We start from the raw sequence: 23,733 nt of genomic DNA, 5'->3' as shown, positions 1-23,733 counted from the left end.
GGAGATATTGATAATTTCATACAAAAATATATTTACATATAAGAGAAAAATGGGTTTGAGTACGACCCTTGGTAATTACCGAGAATGATCTTAGATAACTACCATGAGGTTATAAATTTCTTTCACATAAATTTAATGACATTTTTATAAATATTAGTAACTTATGTTAAAATTATAAATTTATTCTACTGTATTTATAAGAGAAAATATTATAACATTAGGTAGTAATCTAAGATCATCCTCCAATATATAATATTCCTACATCTCATTTAAGAAAGTTGTTAACGTCTAGCACGGTTTCATATTTTCTTGGAAAAAAAGTTATTTAATTGACTACAATAACTCACATTCAATTAAACTCGTATCTTTTTCTAATTTCATATATATTATATCCCATATCAAGACATTTGTTTGTATATTTTTCAATATAATTTTCGTTTTTTAATTATATTTTCTACTAAGGGCCAACTGAATTAGAATCCTTTGTAATTGCACATGGTACCGTCAAAGCAATTATCAAGAAAAGTATAGCCAATGCAATACTAGTATTTCGCTCCAAGTCTGTCCATATAATATATAACAAAACATAGTGTATCACATAAATTACGCAGGCAGCTCAATAAAGTTAAATATATACGGGACCTCAAATTGGAACATGAACGGTCAAAATGGGCATCTAGCAGCTGTATAATTAGGACGCCAGAAAAGTTGTTATGCTGCAACTAAATAAAATATTTTAAATTTAAGTTATACTCTATATAATATTGATTGAGATATTTTGAATAGTGAATTAGCTAGTTGATGTCATGAATTATTAAATGATCGAAAGTTCTTCGGAGTAGGGCCGTTAGGCTGCAGCCTGCAATCTGCATCACTGCGTTTAGTAGTATATTCGAACAACTCTTATAATAACATGATTGATTGATCATGTATTAATATATTTATTTATATATTGTATTCACGTTCTTTTCATGCCTTTAACTTGTGAAATTTCAGTTTCTTTGACTTTTTCATCTTGTTTTCAGAGTATGCATTGTCATAGTAAACCGAATTGCTCCTGCTGGACCAAAAATAAGTGTAAATCAGTAGGAATAATATTTTCTAAGAGAAATCTGGGTCTGAAGAAGTTGTCATCTGCATATATGTCTTTTGTTAATATAAAATTTTAATGATAAATATGTGAATATAAATTCCACCTCCCCATTCATAAAAACATCAATGTCTCGTATTTTTTTCTTTTAAACTCAAACTACTCTTCAAAGGTTATTTTCAGGCACAACAACTCATATATATTACATACTCACGTAATTTAGAATCAAGAGTCCAATCATGTTTAAATTAAATCCGATCACGTTTCAAAATCTCTTTTATGGCTAAATATTTTACATATTTATTCATACAACTTAACAAATGGAAATATTATGCATGAGGAATTACAAGTGAAATTAAGGAGAAGTTTTAATAATTTGTCTCTTGTCTTCTTAGTTCCATGTTCCATTCATACTGATCTCAAAATTTATTATAATAGATATTTATTTGTAAGTCCCGTTATCGTAAGTATTCAGAAAAGTAGAAGTAAGAAAAAAATTGCATTTACTTCCCTATCATATTTGTAGTAATAGTTTAGTTTGAATTTTAAATTTTAAATTTCCAAAATGAATAAAGTGTACATAAAAAGACCCACATAGGCACAGAAGAGATTAGAGATAGCTAGCTAATTGCGAAATATTCTTCCACTAGTTTAGCATGGAAAAAGATTATTCTACTTTATCCATACTCAACTTTATGTTTTTGTCGTTTGAAAGATGATGCATACTGCAAAGATAAAACGTAATGTTACTTATACATGATTATATTTAACTACATGATAAAACTCTTGTTCCTGCAACCACTTTTTGCATGTTGTGGTCCTCTGTGGCCTCACTAAAGTACAAGTTGTCAATTGTCCTCTTACTAGTATTCACAACGAATATGTACATACGTAATTTGTACGGGCCGGCCGATTTTACGGTTACACTATTTGTACGATAATTTGATTAATACGAACATAATTGGGGTTAAATTTAAGCAGTGACCCAAGAAGAGTAGCTTGCTTTTCCCATCTACGTTGTACTAAACCAAAATACAGTTGAGATCTTTATGTTTTCCGTCTCAAACTCTCCTTTAAGAGTTTACATCAATCCTATGTGTCAATATCTCATTAATTTTATTGATGTCATTTTTCACTAATAATTTAATCTACTTTTAATATTTCTCTTTCATTTATTACCTTCACTAATTCTCTCTCTTACCCATTTCTCATTTTTTTTTTTACTCGTTTTTATATTCTTAATTTTATAATTTTCAATAGTTCCATTTCTTCACTAATTTTTTCTTATTCAAAATTAATTATATTTACACAAATATTTATTATTATGTTTTTTATATTTAATTAAAAGTTGATAGTCAATATTTGTAGTTTGAAAAATATTATTTTTTAAGTTTTTGTATTTATAATTTTATTCTACTCTCATTATTATGTATTAAAAATATCATATTAATATATATAATTCAAATTAAGCTATTTTAAAATAATTTTTTAAAAAATATTTATAATATAACCGGGTATGGGCCCGAGAACTAATCTAGTATATGTTAGACTAGAAGCGAAATGTACGGTATATATTACATATTACATCGATCGTTTTATTGATTTTACAGTATGAATCCAACAATCGAAACAGCTATCAAGGCAAATATGAAAAGTGGAGATAAAAATGAAGTAATCCAGTCAATTCAACAATCGACTGTGTTTTGTGCAATATTTTGTTTTTCGTTTACTATTTCTTTTTCATTTTGTTTCCTTGTACAGATACATGATAAGTATGCGAAATGGTTTGTGTACTCCGTTTCGTTTCGTGTTTGACACGAAAATTTCGTTTCATGTTTCGTTTTAAGATATTGGTACACGAAATTATTTCATTTTATTTATGAATCACCTTATTAATACACGAAATACGAAAATAAATGACACGAAAGGTCAAAATGTACCCCATGCCTTGGCTTTAATATCAGCCTTCTTTATGTTCCTAGTTTTCAGTTGTAATTTACGCGTCACTTTGAACATTGCTACAAAGAGAGCTGCATTTCATTTCATGTGCTTTTTGTTGCGTGTGCACACATCTTCATCTGTTCGGATAGATCCGTGAATTTAAAACTTACCTAGTATTTTTGTTTAGAAAATTAAAATTACAGATAATGTCGTTTTGTTAAATTTCTGATTTAATGTTATACACTACCCGTGAATTGGGGCTTTACATTACAAATTAATTGATATTTAATAGTCCTTTTATCTCTAAATACATGTTCATTTTATTTTTTATCAATTAACTTATCAAATTTTGACTGAGATTTACACTTAAATATTATGTAAAATTTTTTTAAAAAAATAAAAACAATATTATAAAAAGTACATTTAGTCCTACTTTAAAATGTAATTTTCTGATTTTAAAAATAATTAATTTATATTTTTAATATTAAATCAAAATTAATCAATTTAAGTCGAAAAAAATCAAAATAAACTTGTAACTAAGGAGAGAGGCACGCAGCATTTGAATGTTAAGGCTAGTGGTGCTCAAATGTTGATAAATGAACTTCTTAAAAGATGATGAGTAGTGTGAGGAAAAAGTCAAATTACGTTCTCGTAATAGTAATTAATTGTAGCAGGCTAGCAGCCCCTCCTGGATGCTCGATTTTCCGGAGCTGTTTTCGATAGCAGCCCCTCCCGATTCGATACAAACAATCAATGGTCTGCCATGCAATGTTAAAATTTATGTTCTATTTGTATTGTAAGATGGGATCTATGACAACTTAGAGTCACAGCATCAAAACTATGTTCGAGTCATAGAATTATTTTAAAATAAAAAAAAATTACATGTAAATTCTTTATCCAGATAGATTTTAACATTTATTAAAAATGAAAAATGCTAGATACCCTAAAATTGTTACAAAAATTTTCTAAATAATATTATAAACGGTAATTTTCCTGATAATAATACAGCAGATACATGTTTAATGCGCTCACAAATTAAATTTTATCGTTTTTGATATTTTAGGTTGTTCATTAAAAATACCAAAAAGGTGTGTATATATAGCGATATATTATGTTATTATTATTTTTATAAAGTGATGAATAATTTTGTATTCACACCTTATTATTATCTTTGATATTAATTTAAAAAATTATGGTCTCATATTAATCGGTTTAGACTTTATTATGGTGTTGTAATCAAATCTAAACTTTTAACTTAGCAAAAATAAAAAATCTAAACTTTAAAAGAATGGTTTCATTGGGCCCGGGAAACACCTAGCCCAAAACCACTTAAATTTAAGTCCAAAAATTAGTCCCAGTAATTTCCTAACAGAGTTCAAAAAAGCCCGGTTCATATAATAAAACTCGCCCAACTCAAAGTCTGGTAACTATTTGTGCATAAATAAACAATTTAATTTAGAGTTCCCGTAAATTAAAAATTGAAACAGTGCATAAACCCTGGCGAGAATGAAGCTGCTTTTACATTTCTTGTATCGTTCTTCTCGATCATCACTTAAACCCTCCAACAACTCTTACTCCTCTTCTCGTTTCCAATCACTCACTTCCTATTTGTATTACTCCACTTCATTAGCCACTGGAATTAAAGACGATGATTGTTTGTACCGGCGAATTTCTCCGGCGGGTGACTGGAGTGAATCGATGGTGCCTATTTTAAATCAGTGGGTACTTGAGGGTCGAGATGTTAATAAACCAGCTCTTCAAAATATCATCAAACAGTTGCGCCGTTATAGACGCTACAAACACGCCCTTGAGGTTTCCCCCTTTCTTTTTATTACTTCCACCGTTTATCGAATATTCATTTATCGGAAATGTATTATATTATTTGTTGATTTTAGAGAATACGGGGTCCTGTTTAGTTAAATAAATAAAATCTCCGAGTTTAGGAGTGTCAATCTAGTTTATCTAAAGGAAAGTGGAGGGGAAAAAATGAAAATTGATAGTACATATAGCTCCTGGGAGGACTAGTCCTAGGCCTCCAACTCTATACAGCTCCTGGGAGGACTACTCCTAGACCTTCAACTCTATACAGCTCCTAGAAGGACTACTCCCAAGCTCCTAACTCCATATGACTCCAGGGAGGGCTACTCCTAGGCCCTTAACTCCACGCAGTTCCTAGAAGGAGTAGTCCCGCACATTACCGTTCCTAACCAGCTCAGTCCCGCAAGCCTAACCTTGATAAATCCCAGCACGTAAGACGTTGGCCCAAGCACATGATGGGGACAACTGTCACACATCAATCATGGGAATAATCAGGGCACGTGTCAGAGGATACTCAGAACATTCTGCGGCCAATCCCGCGCTGACACGTGTAAAACATCCACTCCAGCCAGGTGTCCTCCGCTCCCAAAACCAATGGCTATGATCTAAAGGTACCAACCCAAAACCCTACCCTTGGGCTATAAATAACCCAAGAAGGTGAGGTTTTGGGGTTAATCATTCTTTCACACTCATATATACGCACAATCACCCTGCATTCATATTCATCTTCATCTTCCCAAAAAAATAGTTCTTACTCTCACGCCGGAGGCGCCGCGGGACTCCAACCCCCCTTCCGGTATTGTTTTGTAGGAACCCAACCACAACTACACCTCTACAGCGGCGAAGGATCCAGGACGGCGTCGAAGGAGCAGCCCCGCCACCAGGAGTTATTATTTGGCGCTAGAAGGAGGGGCTCTCCATCCTTGGGTCTCGGTGCCCCTGGATTCACCTTCATTAACAAACTCTTCAAAAAGTCCATTTATTTAAACTTGTAAGAACCCAAGCAACCAACTTTTTCCATAAGCATGAATGTTGTTTATTTCAGCCACGTTTGTGTGTACTCGTTATTTTAAGCCACGTTTGTGTGAGCCCGTTTTGTTTATTTAAGCCACGTTTGTGTGAGCTATTGTTAGTTTTAATCATTATTGCTCTAGTTTGAATATGGCATTTGCGTTATACTTCATCGTTGAGTAGTCCCAGGAAATTGTTTGAACTGCTCCCAGGAAGCTATTTGTTAGTGTTTGTTGTTATTCTGGGTAGTTTCTGCAAATTTCATAAAGCAACCTTAGATCGATATAATCTGTGGCATATTGTTGTTATTTGTTGTTGGCATTGTTGAGAAATGGCAAGACCAGGAAAGAATACCTCTGGAAGACCATCTGCTAGTGCTCAGGTCCAGGAGCCGGACCACTCCCATGCCCTTGACCCAGGAGCCGAGAGAGAAACGTTCGAGGAGCAATCACTACACACTCCCGTAGTGTAGAGAATTGTAAACACCAGGGATGCCAGGACCCTCATAGAGCTAAATCAGTACAAGTATACCAATGTCCCGGTAGCCGAAGAGCACATAGCAAACCTTACAAGCGATGAACTAGCAGAAGCAATCAGACTATATAGGCAGGAGCAGACCCGGCTCCAAGAAGAAGCCGAACTAGAGGAGGAACCGGAGGAATCCGGAGACTCACAGCAATTAAAGAGGTCTGTGTTCGACCGAATTGGAGCCAAAGGGAAAAAAAGCAAAAAAGATCAAAGCAAGAAAGAAGCAGAAGCTGCTAAGTAAAGAAAGTTGGAAGAAGTCCGGGAGCAAATCAGGAAAGAAGAAGAAGCAAAGCTAGAGCAAAAGATCCAAAAAAGAATGCAGCGAGAAGAAGAAAAGCTATTGGCCAAGTCTAGGAGCAAAAGAACCCGGAGAGATCCTACTCCGGAGCTGATTTCTGATGACGAAGAAGAAGAGGGGCAGAAGGACCTCAAAGACATGATCTATGAATTGCAGAGAAAGATGGACAGAGACTCAGGAGTAGAGGTTGGAGAAACATTATCTCCATTCAGCCACTCCTTGGAAGCTATCCCCCGGCAGCGGAACTTGAAGCATTACAACTTCGACTCCTTCGATGGACTAGGGGACCCGGAGGAGCACTTAAACTACTTTGAGCAGATAGCGCAGATATATTACTACAATGACTTAGGGGGGGCCCAGAGATGGTTCAGCAGAATCCCCTCCCGCAGCATCCACTCCTGGAAGGAATTCCGAGCCTCCTTCCTTCGGAAATTTCGGGCAAATAAAACGCACGAAATGCACATGTGTCACCTGGAGACGATCCGGCAGCATTACAATGAGTCCCTCTCTGCATACATGCGCCGGTTCCAGGAAGCAATCAATAAAGTTTCAAGTTTGGATGAGAGGGAAGCTTTAAGCATTTTCAGAAGAAACCTGGACCCAGAGCACAACGAGAGGTATATTGTGGAGCTAATCAATAAGGAGCCGCAAAGTCTGGCAGCAGCTTATTCCATGGCTGCCAGATTCATTAAGGAAACAGATGTGTTCCAGACAATGAGGATGACCCGAAATGGGGGGTCCAGGATCAAAAACACTGATGACCGACCGAAATGAGGTTACCATCAGGATAAGAAGTTCAAGCAAAGCAACAAAGGCCAAGAAAGACAAACTACTCCGGTTTTCCAGAGACTTGGTCCTAAGAAGGAGTCAAGCAGTGACCCATGACCCACGAAGCAGCCCCGGAAGCCAAAGCAGGAGCCGGACTGGACTCCCCTCAACATGACCCGGGAGGAAATCTTGAAAGAAGTAAAAGACAAGCCTTTCTATTATCCTCCTAAACCAATGCAAACCCGTCCGGAAAGCAGGCCTTATAATAGGCAGTGTGATTACCACGAGACCCATGGCCACAAGACTGAGAATTGCTTATCACTCAAGTACTTCATTGAGGACCAATTGAAGAAGGGGAACATGAACAAGTACTTAGTTCGGGACAACAGAGGGGAAGCACAGAAGAGAGGAAAGAATGTCGTCAATGTGGTCCTAGTTGGATCCTACTCCCCACCCCGGAGCCCGGACTTCGGCGAAGAAGTGCTCTCAATCCAATCACTCCCAATCCTGGTGATATCCTTCAGCAGCAAGGACTACGAAGGAGTCAACCCTCATCACAATGCAGCTTTGGTTGTCACTCTAGACATTTTCGATAATGAAGTAAGAAGAATGCTCATAGACAATGGCTCCTCGGTAAATATTCTCTTCAAGCACACAGTGGATAGAATGCAGTTAGGGAGCGTCCGCTCAAATGAATGTCGAGAGGACCCACTCTATGGCTTCGGCCACAACTTAGTCCCGATCCAAGGAACTTTGTATCTGCCAGTCATTTTTGGATCTGCTCCTAACCAAGTGACTCATGTCATCAAATTTTATGTGATCAATGCTCCTTCTTCATACAACGGAATCATTGGCAGATCAGCTCTAACCATGATGCAAGCAATAACTTCAATCTCCCATCTCAAGATCAAATTCCCAACCCCGACAGGAGTCGGAGAGATTAAAGGAGATCATGGAGTCGCTGAAACATGCTACAACCAGGGATTAGTTATGACAGAGACACATCAAGATAACAAAAGGAAGGCTACAGTCCTTCGCAAGCAACAAAGCATGAAGAAGCACCGACCCCGGAAACGGGAAGAAGCGAACAAAACAAGTCCAGAAAAACTGGCAAGCAACCAAGTCATGGTACTGGACAAGACAAACTAAGTCCCAGACCAACCTAGTCCTACTATGAAAGCAACAAAAGAACCTGAACAAGCAAACATCTATCTGAAGAAGAACTCTGAAGCCCGAATTCACCAAATGATTTCAAACAAGGAACAAGCAAAAATCGAAGCTGCAGTCGAAACAGAAGAAGTCGAAGTAGACGAAAGCAATTCTAGCAAAAAAGTGAAAGTTGGGTCAGGTTTCGAGAGATTAGTATCCTTGCTCCGGGAGTACAAAGATTATTTGCCTGGAGTCCAAGGGACATGCCAGGACTACATGAGTCCATAGCAATGCACAGCTTAGATGTCAACCCCAACAGAAAACCAGTAAAACAGAAGAGAAGAAATTTGCTCCGGAGAGGCAAAGAGTCATTGACGAAGAAGTAGAAAAGCTACTCAAAGCAGGAATCATCAAAGAAATCAAATATCCGGAGTGGCTAGCTAATGTGGTCATGGTGAAGAAGTCCAACGGCAAATTGAGAATGTGTGTGGACTACACGGACTTGAATGATGCGTGCCCGAAGGACCCATACCCTCTCCCAAATATAGATCAACTGATAGATGCCACCTCAGGACATGTCATGCTAAGTTTCATGGATGCCTTCTCCGGATACAACCAGATAAAGATGAACCCAAAGGACATTCCTAAGACAGCATTCATAACTCACAGAGCAGTTTACGCCTATGTGATGCTACCCTTCGAGCTTACCAGCGCAGGATCCACTTACCAAAGAGCAATGAACAAGATATTCAAGTCCCAGATTGGGAGAAACTTGGAGTGTTATGTCGATGACATGATTTCCAAATCAACAACCGTACCAGGGCATGTGGAAGACCTCAAGGAGTGCTTTGACAATCTAAGGAAAACCAACTCAAACTGAATCCGGAGAAATGCACCTTCGGAGTAAGAGCAGGCAAGTTCTTAGGATTCATGATCAGCAACAGAGGCATAGAAGCCAATCCAGAGAAAATAAAAGCAATCCAGGAGATGAAAGCTCCCAGGACCCAAAAAGATGTGCAGAAACTAGCAGGATCCCTAGCAGCACTCAGGAGATTTGTCTCAAAGCTAGCAGAGAGGTGTCTACCTTTCTTTGATTTACTTAAAGGAGCAACCAACAAGAAAGAGGTAAACTAGAATCCGGAGTGCCAGAAAGCATTCGAGGAAATAAGTCCTACCTCTCTCAGCCACCAGTCCTAACTAAAGTTAAACCAGGAGAGCCTCTCTACTTATACTTGTCAGCAGGAGCACAAGCCGTAGGAGCTGCCCTAATCAGGGAGGAGAATGGAACACAGCAACCAGTCTACTATGTAAGCCAAGTCTTATGAAGCAATGTGGGGTAAGTAGTGCAAGTCTAAACCCCGGAGCATGATCAACTCCCCATTCCAATACTTCAACGAAGATTGCTGGATGACAGGCCTATAGGAACCACCATAGCCGCACTCCGGAGCCCGGAACCGAAGTTCATATAAGGGGAACTGACTAGACCAGACCAGATGAAAAATGTGATGCCATAGCTTGAACGTGGGCTGAACCTTGAACTGATTGCAAGTAGCAATAAACCAGGTCATCCACTTTATACCATTAGGCGTAATCTGCATCGGAGAGAGTTTGTACACATATTTGCACAGATGCTTCAAAAACATATGCCAATGTGGATTCCACCCGGACCGGAAATGCTCCAGCCACATCGGAATAAACCCATCAGCCGGTCTATGATGAGCCCTCTCGTCCGGAGTCGGCCACCCTCCACTCGACCCGGGGATCCAACTGAAAGGCAGCCCGAACCGTAGAATCCTGAGCCGCATGATCTAGGGCAGCGTACTCATCCTTGAGCTCATAGTGCTCCTTAGACACTATCTATCAGCAAATTTCCTATCAAAGGCCTCCCTATCATAAGGCCGCGGATCAGCGTTTTGCAGCCTAGCGTATCCGGACCTAATGCTCCTAAAATAAAAGCTGTTTTCTATCTCCTCGCTCTTACTAATAAAATAACTCAAATTCTCCACCCACAAACCCTCCGGACTGCAGGGTACCTTTCTTGAAGATATCTTAGCAACTGTAAGCTTCGTTATTACCTCAGAGTTCGAAGTGGAAGCCCTCTTCCCCATCTCAACTCGTTCAGAATCAGCAGAAGACTCAGAATCTGAACTAGATGGCCCCGGATAACAAGTTATGTAGGCCTTGGCAAGAGCTTTAGTCCGGACCATAAACCTAAAACAAGTGACAAAGGTTAGTCTAAAACCCTACAGTTTATTTATCTTCAAAGCTAGATGGTCCGGACTACCGTATTATCAATTTTATTACAAGTCAAAAACAGACAGTCCGGAGACCCGATCCAAGATAAAACAAAAACCCAAAATTAAATAGGCGCTCCAGACTGCAAAAACCCCGAAGTTAAACAACCAAACCTAGCCTACTACTCCGAACTCGAATGACACAGAAACACAAAAACACCAACCAATTACAAACTCCAAATCCTAGCCTATGAGTCCGGACTAGGTATCCAAGTCCGGACCCTAACAGAAAACCCTAATTCCAGAAACACAATTAACACAGATCAAAAACCAAAACATGCCCACAAACATATATATATACACATACATACAGCAAAACAACCACAACAAAATACAAGATTAGTGAAACACTACAACCAAATCTATGCATAGTCCTATGATTCATAAAAGTGTCTCGGGTCATTTGGAAACCCAGAGACTCACAAAATGCAAAAATTAACCGGATAGCTTCACCCCGGAGCACATCCCTACGAAAACGAGTCCGGACCCCTTCTGAAGCAATGTGGGGTAAGTAGTGCAAGTCTAAACCCCGGAGCATGATCAACTCCCCATTCCAATACTTCAACGAAGATTGCTGGATGACAGGCCTATAGGAACCACCATAGCCGCACTCCGGAGCCCGGAACCGAAGTTCATATAAGGGGAACTGACTAGACCGGACCAGATGAAAAATGTGATGCCATAGCTTGAACGTGGGATGAACCTTGAACTGATTGCAAGTAGCAATAAACCAGGTCATCCACTTTATACCATTAGGCGTAATCTGCATCGGAGAGAGTTTGTACACATATTTGCACAGATGCTTCAAAAACAGATGCCAATGTGGATTCCACCCGGACCGGAGATGCTCCAGCCACATCGGAATAAACCCATCAGCCGGTCTATGATGAGCCCTCTCGTCCGGAGTCGGCCACCCTCCACTCGACCCGGGGATCCAACTGAAAGGCAGCCCGGACCGTAGAATCCTGAGCCGCATGATCTAGGGCAGCGTACTCATCCTTGAGCTCATAGTGCTCCTTAGACACTATCTATCAGCAAATTTCCTATCAAAGGCCTCCCTATCATAAGGCCGCGGATCAGCGTTTTGCAGCCTAGCGTATCCGGACCTAATGCTCCTAAAATAAAAGTTGTTTTCTATCTCCTCGCTCTTACTAATAAAATAACTCAAATTCTCCACCCACAAACCCTCCGGACTGCAGGGTACCTTTCTTGAAGATATCTTAGCAACTGTAAGCTTCGTTATTGCCTCAGAGTCGAAGTGGAAGCCCTCTTCCCCATCTCAACTCGTTCAGAATCAGCAGAAGACTCAGAATCTGAACTAGATGGCCCCGGATAACAAGTTATGTAGGCCTTGGCAAGAGCTTTAGTCCGGACCATAAACCTAAAACAAGTGACAAAGGTTAGTCTAAAACCCTACAGTTTATTTATCTTCAAAGCTAGATGGTCCGGACTACCGTATTATCAATTTTATTACAAGTCAAAAACAGACAGTCCGGAGACCCGATCCAAGATAAAACAAAAACCCAAAATTAAATAGGCGCTCCGGACTGCAAAAACCCCGAAGTTAAACAACCAAACCTAGCCTACTACTCCGAACTCGAATGACACAGAAACACAAAAACACCAACCAATTACAAACTCCAAATCCTAGCCTATGAGTCCGGACTAGGTATCCAAGTCCGGACCCTAACAGAAAACCCTAATTCCAGAAACACAATTAACACAGATCAAAAACCAAAACATGCCCACAAACATATATATATACACATACATACAGCAAAACAACCACAACAAAATACAAGATTAGTGAAACACTACAACCAAATCTATGCATAGTCCTATGATTCATAAAAGTGTCTCGGGTCATTTGGAAACCCAGAGACTCACAAAATGCAAACATTAACCGGATAGCTTCACCCCGGAGCACATCCCTACGAAAACGATTCCGGACCCCTTCTGAAGCAATGTGGGGTAAGTAGTGCAAGTCTAAACCCCGGAGCATGATCAACTCCCCATTCCAATACTTCAACGAAGATTGCTGGATGACAGGCCTATAGGAACCACCATAGCCGCACTCCGGAGCCCGGAACCGAAGTTCATATAAGGGGAACTGACTAGACCGGACCAGATGAAAAATGTGATGCCATAGCTTGAACGTGGGCTGAACCTTGAACTGATTGCAAGTAGCAATAAACCAGGTCATCCACTTTATACCATTAGGCGTAATCTGCATCGGAGAGAGTTTGTACACATATTTGCACAGATGCTTCAAAAACAGATGCCAATGTGGATTCCACCCGGACCGGAGATGCTCCAGCCACATCGGAATAAACCCATCAGCCGGTCTATGATGAGCCCTCTCGTCCGGAGTCGGCCACCCTCCACTCGACCCGGGGATCCAACTGAAAGGCAGCCCGGACCGTAGAATCCTGAGCCGCATGATCTAGGGCAGCGTACTCATCCTTGAGCTCATAGTGCTCCTTAGACACTATCTATCAGCAAATTTCCTATCAAAGGCCTCCCTATCATAAGGCCGCGGATCAGCGTTTTGCAGCCTAGCGTATCCGGACCTAATGCTCCTAAAATAAAAGCTGTTTTCTATCTCCTCGCTCTTACTAATAAAATAACTCAAATTCTCCACCCACAAACCCTCCGGACTGCAGGGTACCTTTCTTGAAGATATCTTAGCAACTGTAAGCTTCGTTATTGCCTCAGAGTCGAAGTGGAAGCCCTCTTCCCCATCTCAACTCGTTCAGAATCAGCAGAAGACTCAGAATCTGAACTAGATGGCCCCGGATAACAAGTTATGTAGGCCTTGGCAAGAGCTTTAGTCCGGACCATAAACCTAAAACAAGTGACAAAGGTTAGTCTAAAACCCTACAGTTTATTTATCTTCAAAGCTAGATGGTCCGGACTACCGTATTATCAATTTTATTACAAGTCAAAAACAGACAGTCCGGAGACCCGATCCAAGATAAAACAAAAACCCAAAATTAAATAGGCGCTCCGGACTGCAAAAACCCCGAAGTTAAACAACCAAACCTAGCCTACTACTCCGAACTCGAATGACACAGAAACACAAAAACACCAACCAATTACAAACTCCAAATCCTAGCCTATGAGTCCGGACTAGGTATCCAAGTCCGGACCCTAATAGAAAACCCTAATTCCAGAAATACAATTAACACAGATCAAAAACCAAAACATGCCCACAAACATATATATATACACATACATACAGCAAAACAACCACAACAAAATACAAGATTAGTGAAACACTACAACCAAATCTATGCATAGTCCTATGATTCATAAAAGTGTCTCGGGTCATTTGGAAACCCAGAGACTCACAAAATGCAAACATTAACCGGATAGCTTCACCCCGGAGCACATCCCTACGAAAACGAGTCCGGACCCCTTCTGAAGCAATGTGGGGTAAGTAGTGCAAGTCTAAACCCCGGAGCATGATCAACTCCCCATTCCAATACTTCAACGAAGATTGCTGGATGACAGGCCTATAGGAACCACCATAGCCGCACTCCGGAGCCCGGAACCGAAGTTCATATAAGGGAAACTGACTAGACCGGACCAGATGAAAAATGTGATGCCATAGCTTGAACGTGGGATGAACCTTGAACTGATTGCAAGTAGCAATAAACCAGGTCATCCACTTTATACCATTAGGCGTAATCTGCATCGGAGAGAGTTTGTACACATATTTGCACAGATGCTTCAAAAACAGATGCCAATGTGGATTCCACCCGGACCGGAGATGCTCCAGCCACATCGGAATAAACCCATCAGCCGGTCTATGATGAGCCCTCTCGTCCGGAGTCGGCCACCCTCCACTCGACCCGGGGATCCAACTGAAAGGCAGCCCGGACCGTAGAATCCTGAGCCGCATGATCTAGGGCAGCGTACTCATCCTTGAGCTCATAGTGCTCCTTAGACACTATCTATCAGCAAATTTCCTATCAAAGGCCTCCCTATCATAAGGCCGCGGATCAGCGTTTTGCAGCCTAGCGTATCCGGACCTAATGCTCCTAAAATAAAAGCTGTTTTCTATCTCCTCGCTCTTACTAATAAAATAACTCAAATTCTCCACCCACAAACCCTCCGGACTGCAGGGTACCTTTCTTGAAGATATCTTAGCAACTGTAAGCTTCGTTATTGCCTCAGAGTCGAAGTGGAAGCCCTCTTCCCCATCTCAACTCGTTCAGAATCAGCAGAAGACTCAGAATCTGAACTAGATGGCCCCGGATAACAAGTTATGTAGGCCTTGGCAAGAGCTTTAGTCCGGACCATAAACCTAAAACAAGTGACAAAGGTTAGTCTAAAACCCTACAGTTTATTTATCTTCAAAGCTAGATGGTCCGGACTACCGTATTATCAATTTTATTACAAGTCAAAAACAGACAGTCCGGAGACCCGATCCAAGATAAAACAAAAACCCAAAATTAAATAGGCGCTCCGGACTGCAAAAACCCCGAAGTTAAACAACCAAACCTAGCCTACTACTCCGAACTCGAATGACACAGAAACACAAAAACACCAACCAATTACAAACTCCAAATCCTAGCCTATGAGTCCGGACTAGGTATCCAAGTCCGGACCCTAACAGAAAACCCTAATTCCAGAAACACAATTAACACAGATCAAAAACCAAAACATGCCCACAAACATATATATATACACATACATACAGCAAAACAACCACAACAAAATACAAGATTAGTGAAACACTACAACCAAATCTATGCATAGTCCTATGATTCATAAAAGTGTCTCGGGTCATTTGGAAACCCAGAGACTCACAAAATGCAAACATTAACCGGATAGCTTCACCCCGGAGCACATCCCTACGAAAACGAGTCTGGACCCCTTCTGAAGCAATGTGGGGTAAGTAGTGCAAGTCTAAACCCCGGAGCATGATCAACTCCCCATTCCAATACTTCAACGAAGATTGCTGGATGACAGGCCTATAGGAACCACCATAGCCGCACTCCGGAGCCCGGAACCGAAGTTCATATAAGGGGAACTGACTAGACCGGACCAGATGAAAAATGTGATGCCATAGCTTGAACGTGGGATGAACCTTGAACTGATTGCAAGTAGCAATAAACCAGGTCATCCACTTTATACCATTAGGCGTAATCTGCATCGGAGAGAGTTTGTACACATATTTGCACAGATGCTTCAAAAACAGATGCCAATGTGGATTCCACCCGGACCGGAGATGCTCCAGCCACATCGGAATAAACCCATCAGCCGGTCTATGATGAGCCCTCTCGTCCGGAGTCGGCCACCCTCCACTCGACCCGGGGATCCAACTGAAAGGCAGCCCGGACCGTAGAATCCTGAGCCGCATGATCTAGGGCAGCGTACTCATCCTTGAGCTCATAGTGCTCCTTAGACACTATCTATCAGCAAATTTCCTATCAAAGGCCTCCCTATCATAAGGCCGCGGATCAGCGTTTTGCAGCCTAGCGTATCCGGACCTAATGCTCCTAAAATAAAAGCTGTTTTCTATCTCCTCGCTCTTACTAATAAAATAACTCAAATTCTCCACCCACAAACCCTCCGGACTGCAGGGTACCTTTCTTGAAGATATCTTAGCAACTGTAAGCTTCGTTATTGCCTCAGAGTCGAAGTGGAAGCCCTCTTCCCCATCTCAACTCGTTCAGAATCAGCAGAAGACTCAGAATCTGAACTAGATGGCCCCGGATAACAAGTTATGTAGGCCTTGGCAAGAGCTTTAGTCCGGACCATAAACCTAAAACAAGTGACAAAGGTTAGTCTAAAACCCTACAGTTTATTTATCTTCAAAGCTAGATGGTCCGGACTACCGTATTATCAATTTTATTACAAGTCAAAAACAGACAGTCCGGAGACCCGATCCAAGATAAAACAAAAACCCAAAATTAAATAGGCGCTCCGGACTGCAAAAACCCCGAAGTTAAACAACCAAACCTAGCCTACTACTCCGAACTCGAATGACACAGAAACACAAAAACACCAACCAATTACAAACTCCAAATCCTAGCCTATGAGTCCGGACTAGGTATCCAAGTCCGGACCCTAACAGAAAACCCTAATTCCAGAAACACAATTAACACAGATCAAAAACCAAAACATGCCCACAAACATATATATATACACATACATACAGCAAAACAACCACAACAAAATACAAGATTAGTGAAACACTACAACCAAATCTATGCATAGTCCTATGATTCATAAAAGTGTCTCGGGTCATTTGGAAACCCAGAGACTCACAAAATGCAAACATTAACCGGATAGCTTCACCCCGGAGCACATCCCTACGAAAACGATTCCGGACCCCTTCTGAAGCAATGTGGGGTAAGTAGTGCAAGTCTAAACCCCGGAGCATGATCAACTCCCCATTCCAATACTTCAACGAAGATTGCTGGATGACAGGCCTATAGGAACCACCATAGCCGCACTCCGGAGCCCGGAACCGAAGTTCATATAAGGGGAACTGACTAGACCGGACCAGATGAAAAATGTGATGCCATAGCTTGAACGTGGGCTGAACCTTGAACTGATTGCAAGTAGCAATAAACCAGGTCATCCACTTTATACCATTAGGCGTAATCTGCATCGGAGAGAGTTTGTACACATATTTGCACAGATGCTTCAAAAACAGATGCCAATGTGGATTCCACCCGGACCGGAGATGCTCCAGCCACATCGGAATAAACCCATCAGCCGGTCTATGATGAGCCCTCTCGTCCGGAGTCGGCCACCCTCCACTCGACCCGGGGATCCAACTGAAAGGCAGCCCGGACCGTAGAATCCTGAGCCGCATGATCTAGGGCAGCGTACTCATCCTTGAGCTCATAGTGCTCCTTAGACACTATCTATCAGCAAATTTCCTATCAAAGGCCTCCCTATCATAAGGCCGCGGATCAGCGTTTTGCAGCCTAGCGTATCCGGACCTAATGCTCCTAAAATAAAAGCTGTTTTCTATCTCCTCGCTCTTACTAATAAAATAACTCAAATTCTCCACCCACAAACCCTCCGGACTGCAGGGTACCTTTCTTGAAGATATCTTAGCAACTGTAAGCTTCGTTATTGCCTCAGAGTCGAAGTGGAAGCCCTCTTCCCCATCTCAACTCGTTCAGAATCAGCAGAAGACTCAGAATCTGAACTAGATGGCCCCGGATAACAAGTTATGTAGGCCTTGGCAAGAGCTTTAGTCCGGACCATAAACCTAAAACAAGTGACAAAGGTTAGTCTAAAACCCTACAGTTTATTTATCTTCAAAGCTAGATGGTCCGGACTACCTTATTATCAATTTTATTACAAGTCAAAAACAGACAGTCCGGAGACCCGATCCAAGATAAAACAAAAACCCAAAATTAAACAGGCGCTCCGGACTGCAAAAACCCCGAAGTTAAACAACCAAACCTAGCCTACTACTCCGAACTCGAATGACACAGAAATACAAAAACACCAACCAATTACAAACTCCAAATCCTAGCCTATGAGTCCGGACTAGGTATCCAAGTCCGGACCCTAACAGAAAACCCTAATTCCAGAAACACAATTAACACAGATCAAAAACCAAAACATGCCCACAAACATATATATATACACATACATACAGCAAAACAACCACAACAAAATACAAGATTAGTGAAACACTACAACCAAACAATGAAGGTCAAGAAAGAATCAGAGTAAAGACAGAAACAGTGAGAAAGAACAACACTTACAAGATTGATATAACGGAGCGGCTGGGGACGACCAAGAAGCAACCACGGGCCAAGCTACAGCGACAGGAAACGACGGCAAAAACAGCAAAGAAAAACCTCGAGAGAAAGACAGAAAAAGAGAGGAATTGAAGAAACAATAAAAAGAAAATAAAGAAGGCAGCACCTCCTTTTATAGGGGGTTAAAAACTAAACAGCCACGACACGTGGCTGGACGTCAATCATAAGCGGTCAATATTAAATAGTCATTATTACAGCACTTCTTTTGAAAAAAGACAGCTGTAACAATTCAAATCATTGGGGGGAAATACTCAAAACGATTCAACTTCCAAGTCCGAACTACATAACTCAAATAAATCCGGACTGGGGAACAAGAAAAGCTCAACTCCTGCTAAAGACAACCACCTTAGTCCTGATTCGCCGAACTCATCGCAATCCGGACTGGGGCAAGAAAAGCTCAACACCTTACCAGGACAACCACCTTAGTCCTGATTCTCCGAACTCATCGCAATCCGGACTGGGCAAGAAAAACTCAACTCCTTACCAGGACAACCACCATAGTCCTGATTCGCCGAACTCAGCACAATCCGGACTGGAGGGCAAGAAAAACTCAACTCCTTACCAAGACAACCACCTTAGTCCTGATTCGCCGAACTCAGCGCAATCCGGACTGGAGGGCAAGAAAAACTCAACTCTGACAAGTACAACCACCTCAGTCATGATTCGCCGAACTCAGCGCAATCCGGACTGGAGGGCAGGAAAAAATCATCTCCTTACCAGGACAACCACCTTACTCCTGATTCGCCGAACTCAGCGCAATCCGGACTGGGGGGGCAAGGAAAGCTCAACTCCTGGGAGGATAACCACCTGAGTCCTGATTCCCCGAGCTCCGCGCAATCAGGACGGGGGCAAGAAAAGCTCAACTCCTGACAAGGACAACCACCTTAGTCCTGATTCGCCGAACTCCGCGCAATCCGGACGGGGGGCAAGAAAAGCTCAACTCCTTACCAGAACAACCACCTTAGTCCAAATCCGCCGACCTCAGAGCAATCCGGACTGGAGGGCAAGAAAAACTCAACTCCTGACAAGGACAACCACCTTAGTCCTGATTTCCCGAGCTCCGCACAATCCGGACTGGGGGGCAAGGAAAGCTCAACTCCTGACAAGGACAACCACCTTAGTCCTGATTCGCCGAACTCCGTGCAATCCGGACTGGGGGCAAGAAAAGTTCAACTCCTGACAAGGACAACCACCTTAGTCCTGATTCCCCGAACTCCGCGCAATCCGGACTGGGGGGCAAGAAAACCTCAACTCCTGACAAGGACAACCACCTTAGTCCTGATTCGCCGAACTCCGCAATCCGGACTGGGGGCAAGAAAAGCTCAAATTCTTCTAGCAAAACAATCAAAAGCTCATGTTCCACAAACATACCCAAATTCACTCCCCCATCCAGAAAATCTGCATAAAGGAGTGGGGGGCACATGATAGTACATATAGCTCTTGGGAGGACTACTCCTAGGCCTCCAACTCTATATAGCTCCTGGGAGGACTACTCCTAGGCCTTCAACTCTATACAGCTCCTAGAAGGACTACTCCCAAGCTCCTAACTCCATATGACTCCTGGGAGGGCTACTCCTAGGCCCCTAACTCCACGCAGCTCCTAGAAGGAGTAGTCCCGCACACTACCGCTCCTAACCAGCTCAGTCCCGCAAGCCTAACCTTGGTAAATCCCAGCACGTGAGACGTTGGCCCAAGCACATGATGGGGACAACTGTCACACATCAATCATGGGAATAATCAGGGCACGTGTCAGAGGATCCTCAGAACATTCCGCGGCCAATCCTGCGCTGACACGTGTAAAGCATCCACTCCAGCCAGGTGTCCTCCACTCCCAAAACCAATGGCTATGATCTAAAGGTACCAACCCCAAAACCCTACCCTTGGGCTATAAATAACCCAAGAAGGTGAGGTTTTGGGGTTAATCATTCTTTCACACTCATATACACGCACAGCCACCCTGCATTCATATTCATCTTCATCTTCCCAAAAAGCTAGTTCTTACTCTCACGCCGGAGGCGCCGCGGGACTCCAACCCCCCTCCGGTGTTGTTTTGTAGGAACCAACCACAGCTACATCTCTACAGCGGCGAAGGATCCAGGACGGCGTCGAAGGAGCAGCCCCGCCACCAGGAGTTATCAGAAATAAAATACTCTTACTTAAAAAATATTAAGTAAAAACTAATAGCCAAGCATGATTTTGAAATATGCCTAATGCTAGGATAAGTACTTTTGTTATTATACCTTTTTTGTAGGTAGAAGGGTGAAGGGATTGGCAAACAACTTATATTGCTTTGATGAATAACACGTTAGAATTAAAACCAGTAAGATATGCTCCTCTTCACTCTCGACCTTTGTAAACCACAATTCTCAAGTGCTTGTATAAATGTAGCACTCTAAGAGATCACTTCTTTTCAATTTAAATTTCTTGTCCAAGTAACAAGTGTTGGTATATTGTTATACATTAAAAGGTTTCTACAGTTGATAATGCATGATAAATTCAGCAGCAACCTTAAGAAGCTATACAAAGGACTAATTTTATTTTTGGGGTTTGAATATGACTTGCCAATACTGCATTATGAATCTTCGACACTGCCAGGAACATCGATAGAAGTACTTATATTCATACTTAGTTGAACCAGATAGAATTAAAAAAAATGTTGTGGAGGATAAGAATGAAGCATCACATCATACTATTTATTTAAATTTTGAATAGCATCGGTTCTCCATTTTGGTTCTTTTGGTACCGGAGTATAAGAAGTCCTTCAATTTTTACAATATATTTGGTTACATATGTGGTCTATTAATCTAAATTTGCTCTTTAAAACTTTTTCTGCTCACTACTCCACGATACAGGTAGCAAACTAGCAATCAAGATCTATCAATTCCTTTAGAAATGTAAACCTCTTGTCAAGTTAATTTTCATAGTTGATTTCTTCGAACAGAAGAATGAAATAACATGTGTAAGAGGTTACCGCATCAGTACTTCTACATTCAAGATTTACCTTGTTTGAGCTCTTTCTTATTGTTATTTTAGGTTTCTCAATGGATGAGTGACAAAAGGTATTTTCAACTTTCACGTGGTGATGTGGCTGTCCGGCTGGACTTGATATCCAGATTTAAAGGGATTGACCAAGCTGTGATCTATTTTAATGACATCCCAAAACAGATGAAATGTGCGCAGGTCTATGGTTCTCTTCTCAACTGCTATGTTGAAGAAAAATCCATGGAGAAAGCAGAGGACCTCATGCAGAAAATGAGGGATTTGGGATTCCTAAGATACACATTGTCTTATAATAACATGCTTAGTCTATACTGCAAGACAGGCAACTATGACAAATTGAAGCCTTTGCTGCACGAAATGAAGGAAAAAGGCATTGTCTGGGACAAATTTACTTACAGTATCTTGTTGGCTTCATATTCTGCCAGCTGCAGCATTGAGGATATTGATGTAATATTTCAGAAAATGGAATCTGAACCTGAGTATCGTCTGGATTGGGATAGCTATACCAGTGCTGCAGATGCATATAAAAACGTTGGTTGTGTAGACAAAGCTTCTATGATGTTGAAGAAAGCTGAGGGACTGATACAAACTTCCAAGAGAAAGAGCCTTGGATACGAATTCCTTATTACACACTATTCCGCAATGGGGAATAAAGCCGAGGTACTGCGGCTATGGGAAGTTTACAAGAAGCACGGAAAAATCTACAATACTGGCTATAAAAGTATGATAACCTCACTCTTAAAGCTTGATGACAAAATAGGTGCAGAAAATGTTTTCGAAGAATGGGAGGATAGTCAGCTGAGCTACGATTTTCGGATTCCAAACTCCTTGATTAGTTATTACTGCAAAAAAGGTCTTATGGGAAAAGCTGAAGCTCTTGTAGAAAGAGCCGAACAAAGGAATAAAAAACCTATCCCTTGTACTTGGTATTTTCTTGCCACAGGTTATATTGGTTGTGATCAACCCCAGAAAGCAGTAGAAGCAATGAAAAGAGGCATTGCAGAGTGTCGACAAGGATGGCAGCTGCCAAGCAAGGATATCCTGGTCGCATGTTTGGAATACATGAAAGGAAACAATGATGTTAAGGAAGCAAAGGAATTTGTAAGGTCCCTTGTTGCTAAGGATATTGTTTCCGCTGACATTGAAAAGGAGTTGTTAAATTATTTTGAAACTGACAAAGAAGATATTAGTGGATTTATGGAAGGAGATTTTGACAGACAAGGTAAAGTGCCCGAAACTTGAAAGCTGCAGCAACATACCACTTTTGCGTAGATGAATAGCTTAGAATATTAAATTATGGTAATATGGGAATGGCGTTGAGGTAGGTTATGGTTTTGTTCTGTTTAAGAGTTATATGTCTGGTGCAGAACTCATCTATGGTTTGTATTTACCATCTATCTTGCTTTGTTTTGCTATAAAAACTGTGAACAGCTAATTAAATGAATTTGAAAACATATTTCTCTAGATAATTTGGTTAATTTGTAATGTCAAATTAACTTTTAGTAATTTTCATCGAACTAGAAAATCCCCGGCAAAGATATCAGTGGTTGGGGGCAATAGCTTGAAACAGTAGTTATGGTAGAAATGGGAGTCTGTGGAATGGATACAATTTTTAAATTAGTGCCACAATTCATATGTATTTTTCTATGACATATTGCCTTTTTTAATACTTGTGTTTTGTTAGCCTGATGCAGGATATATGATCGTGTTCTTTATATGGATAAGTTTGTAACTAATGTGTAACAAATTGCTAGTTAATTTGGACTCATATGTGCGGAGTTAGATTTGGTATGCGTTCAATGTTGGATTTGAATATTATAGACGGTATCAAAGTTATCCCGGAATAGGTGTATTTATGGGATCAATGAGGACATCGATCTTAGGGTGTTTTTAGCATACTACATTGATAAGGTTAAGGGTTAAGGGTATTCTGGTGCTTCGTATGGACAAGTTTAAACTAATATATATCAATTTTTTAGTTTTTTTCTATATGGTGGTTGGTCAAGAGCTTGATATCATGTGGCCGTTTGGGAAATC

General features: G+C 41.1%; 1 protein-coding gene across 3 annotated transcripts; it reads left to right on the top strand.

Annotated features, from left to right (window-relative positions):
* The first annotated feature begins 4,477 nt into the window (after positions 1-4,477).
* On the top strand, positions 4,478-23,346 carry LOC141692852 (pentatricopeptide repeat-containing protein At2g20710, mitochondrial-like). Of its 3 annotated transcripts, none has more exons than XM_074497802.1 (3): positions 4,708-4,843; positions 20,948-21,016; positions 21,730-23,346. In XM_074497802.1, the coding sequence occupies exons 2-3, from the start codon at positions 20,990-20,992 to the stop codon at positions 22,936-22,938; spliced, it is 1,236 nt and encodes a 411-aa protein (XP_074353903.1). In that variant the 5' UTR covers positions 4,708-4,843; positions 20,948-20,989; the 3' UTR covers positions 22,939-23,346. The 3 variants fall into 3 exon arrangements, with proteins under 3 accessions (XP_074353901.1, XP_074353903.1, XP_074353902.1); XM_074497801.1 differs by lacking the exon at positions 4,708-4,843 and adding an exon at positions 17,534-18,152; XM_074497800.1 differs by lacking the exon at positions 20,948-21,016 and having other exon boundaries at positions 4,478-4,843.
* Positions 23,347-23,733: the final 387 nt, after the last annotated feature.

This window comes from Apium graveolens, chromosome 10 (genome assembly GCF_009905375.1).
Source record: "Apium graveolens cultivar Ventura chromosome 10, ASM990537v1, whole genome shotgun sequence".
Taxonomy (NCBI): Eukaryota; Viridiplantae; Streptophyta; class Magnoliopsida; order Apiales; family Apiaceae; genus Apium; species Apium graveolens.
This window is presented reverse-complemented; position numbering and strand designations above follow the sequence as displayed.

Bases quoted from the DNA above. Each gene is read 5' to 3' on its own strand.
- LOC141692852 (XM_074497800.1), top strand. From the start codon at position 4,538: ATGAAGCTGCTTTTACATTTCTTGTATCGTTCTTCTCGATCATCACTT. The intron at 4,844-21,729 runs GTTTCCCCCTTT...TTGTTATTTTAG, and splicing joins GCTACAAACACGCCCTTGAG to GTTTCTCAATGGATGAGTGA.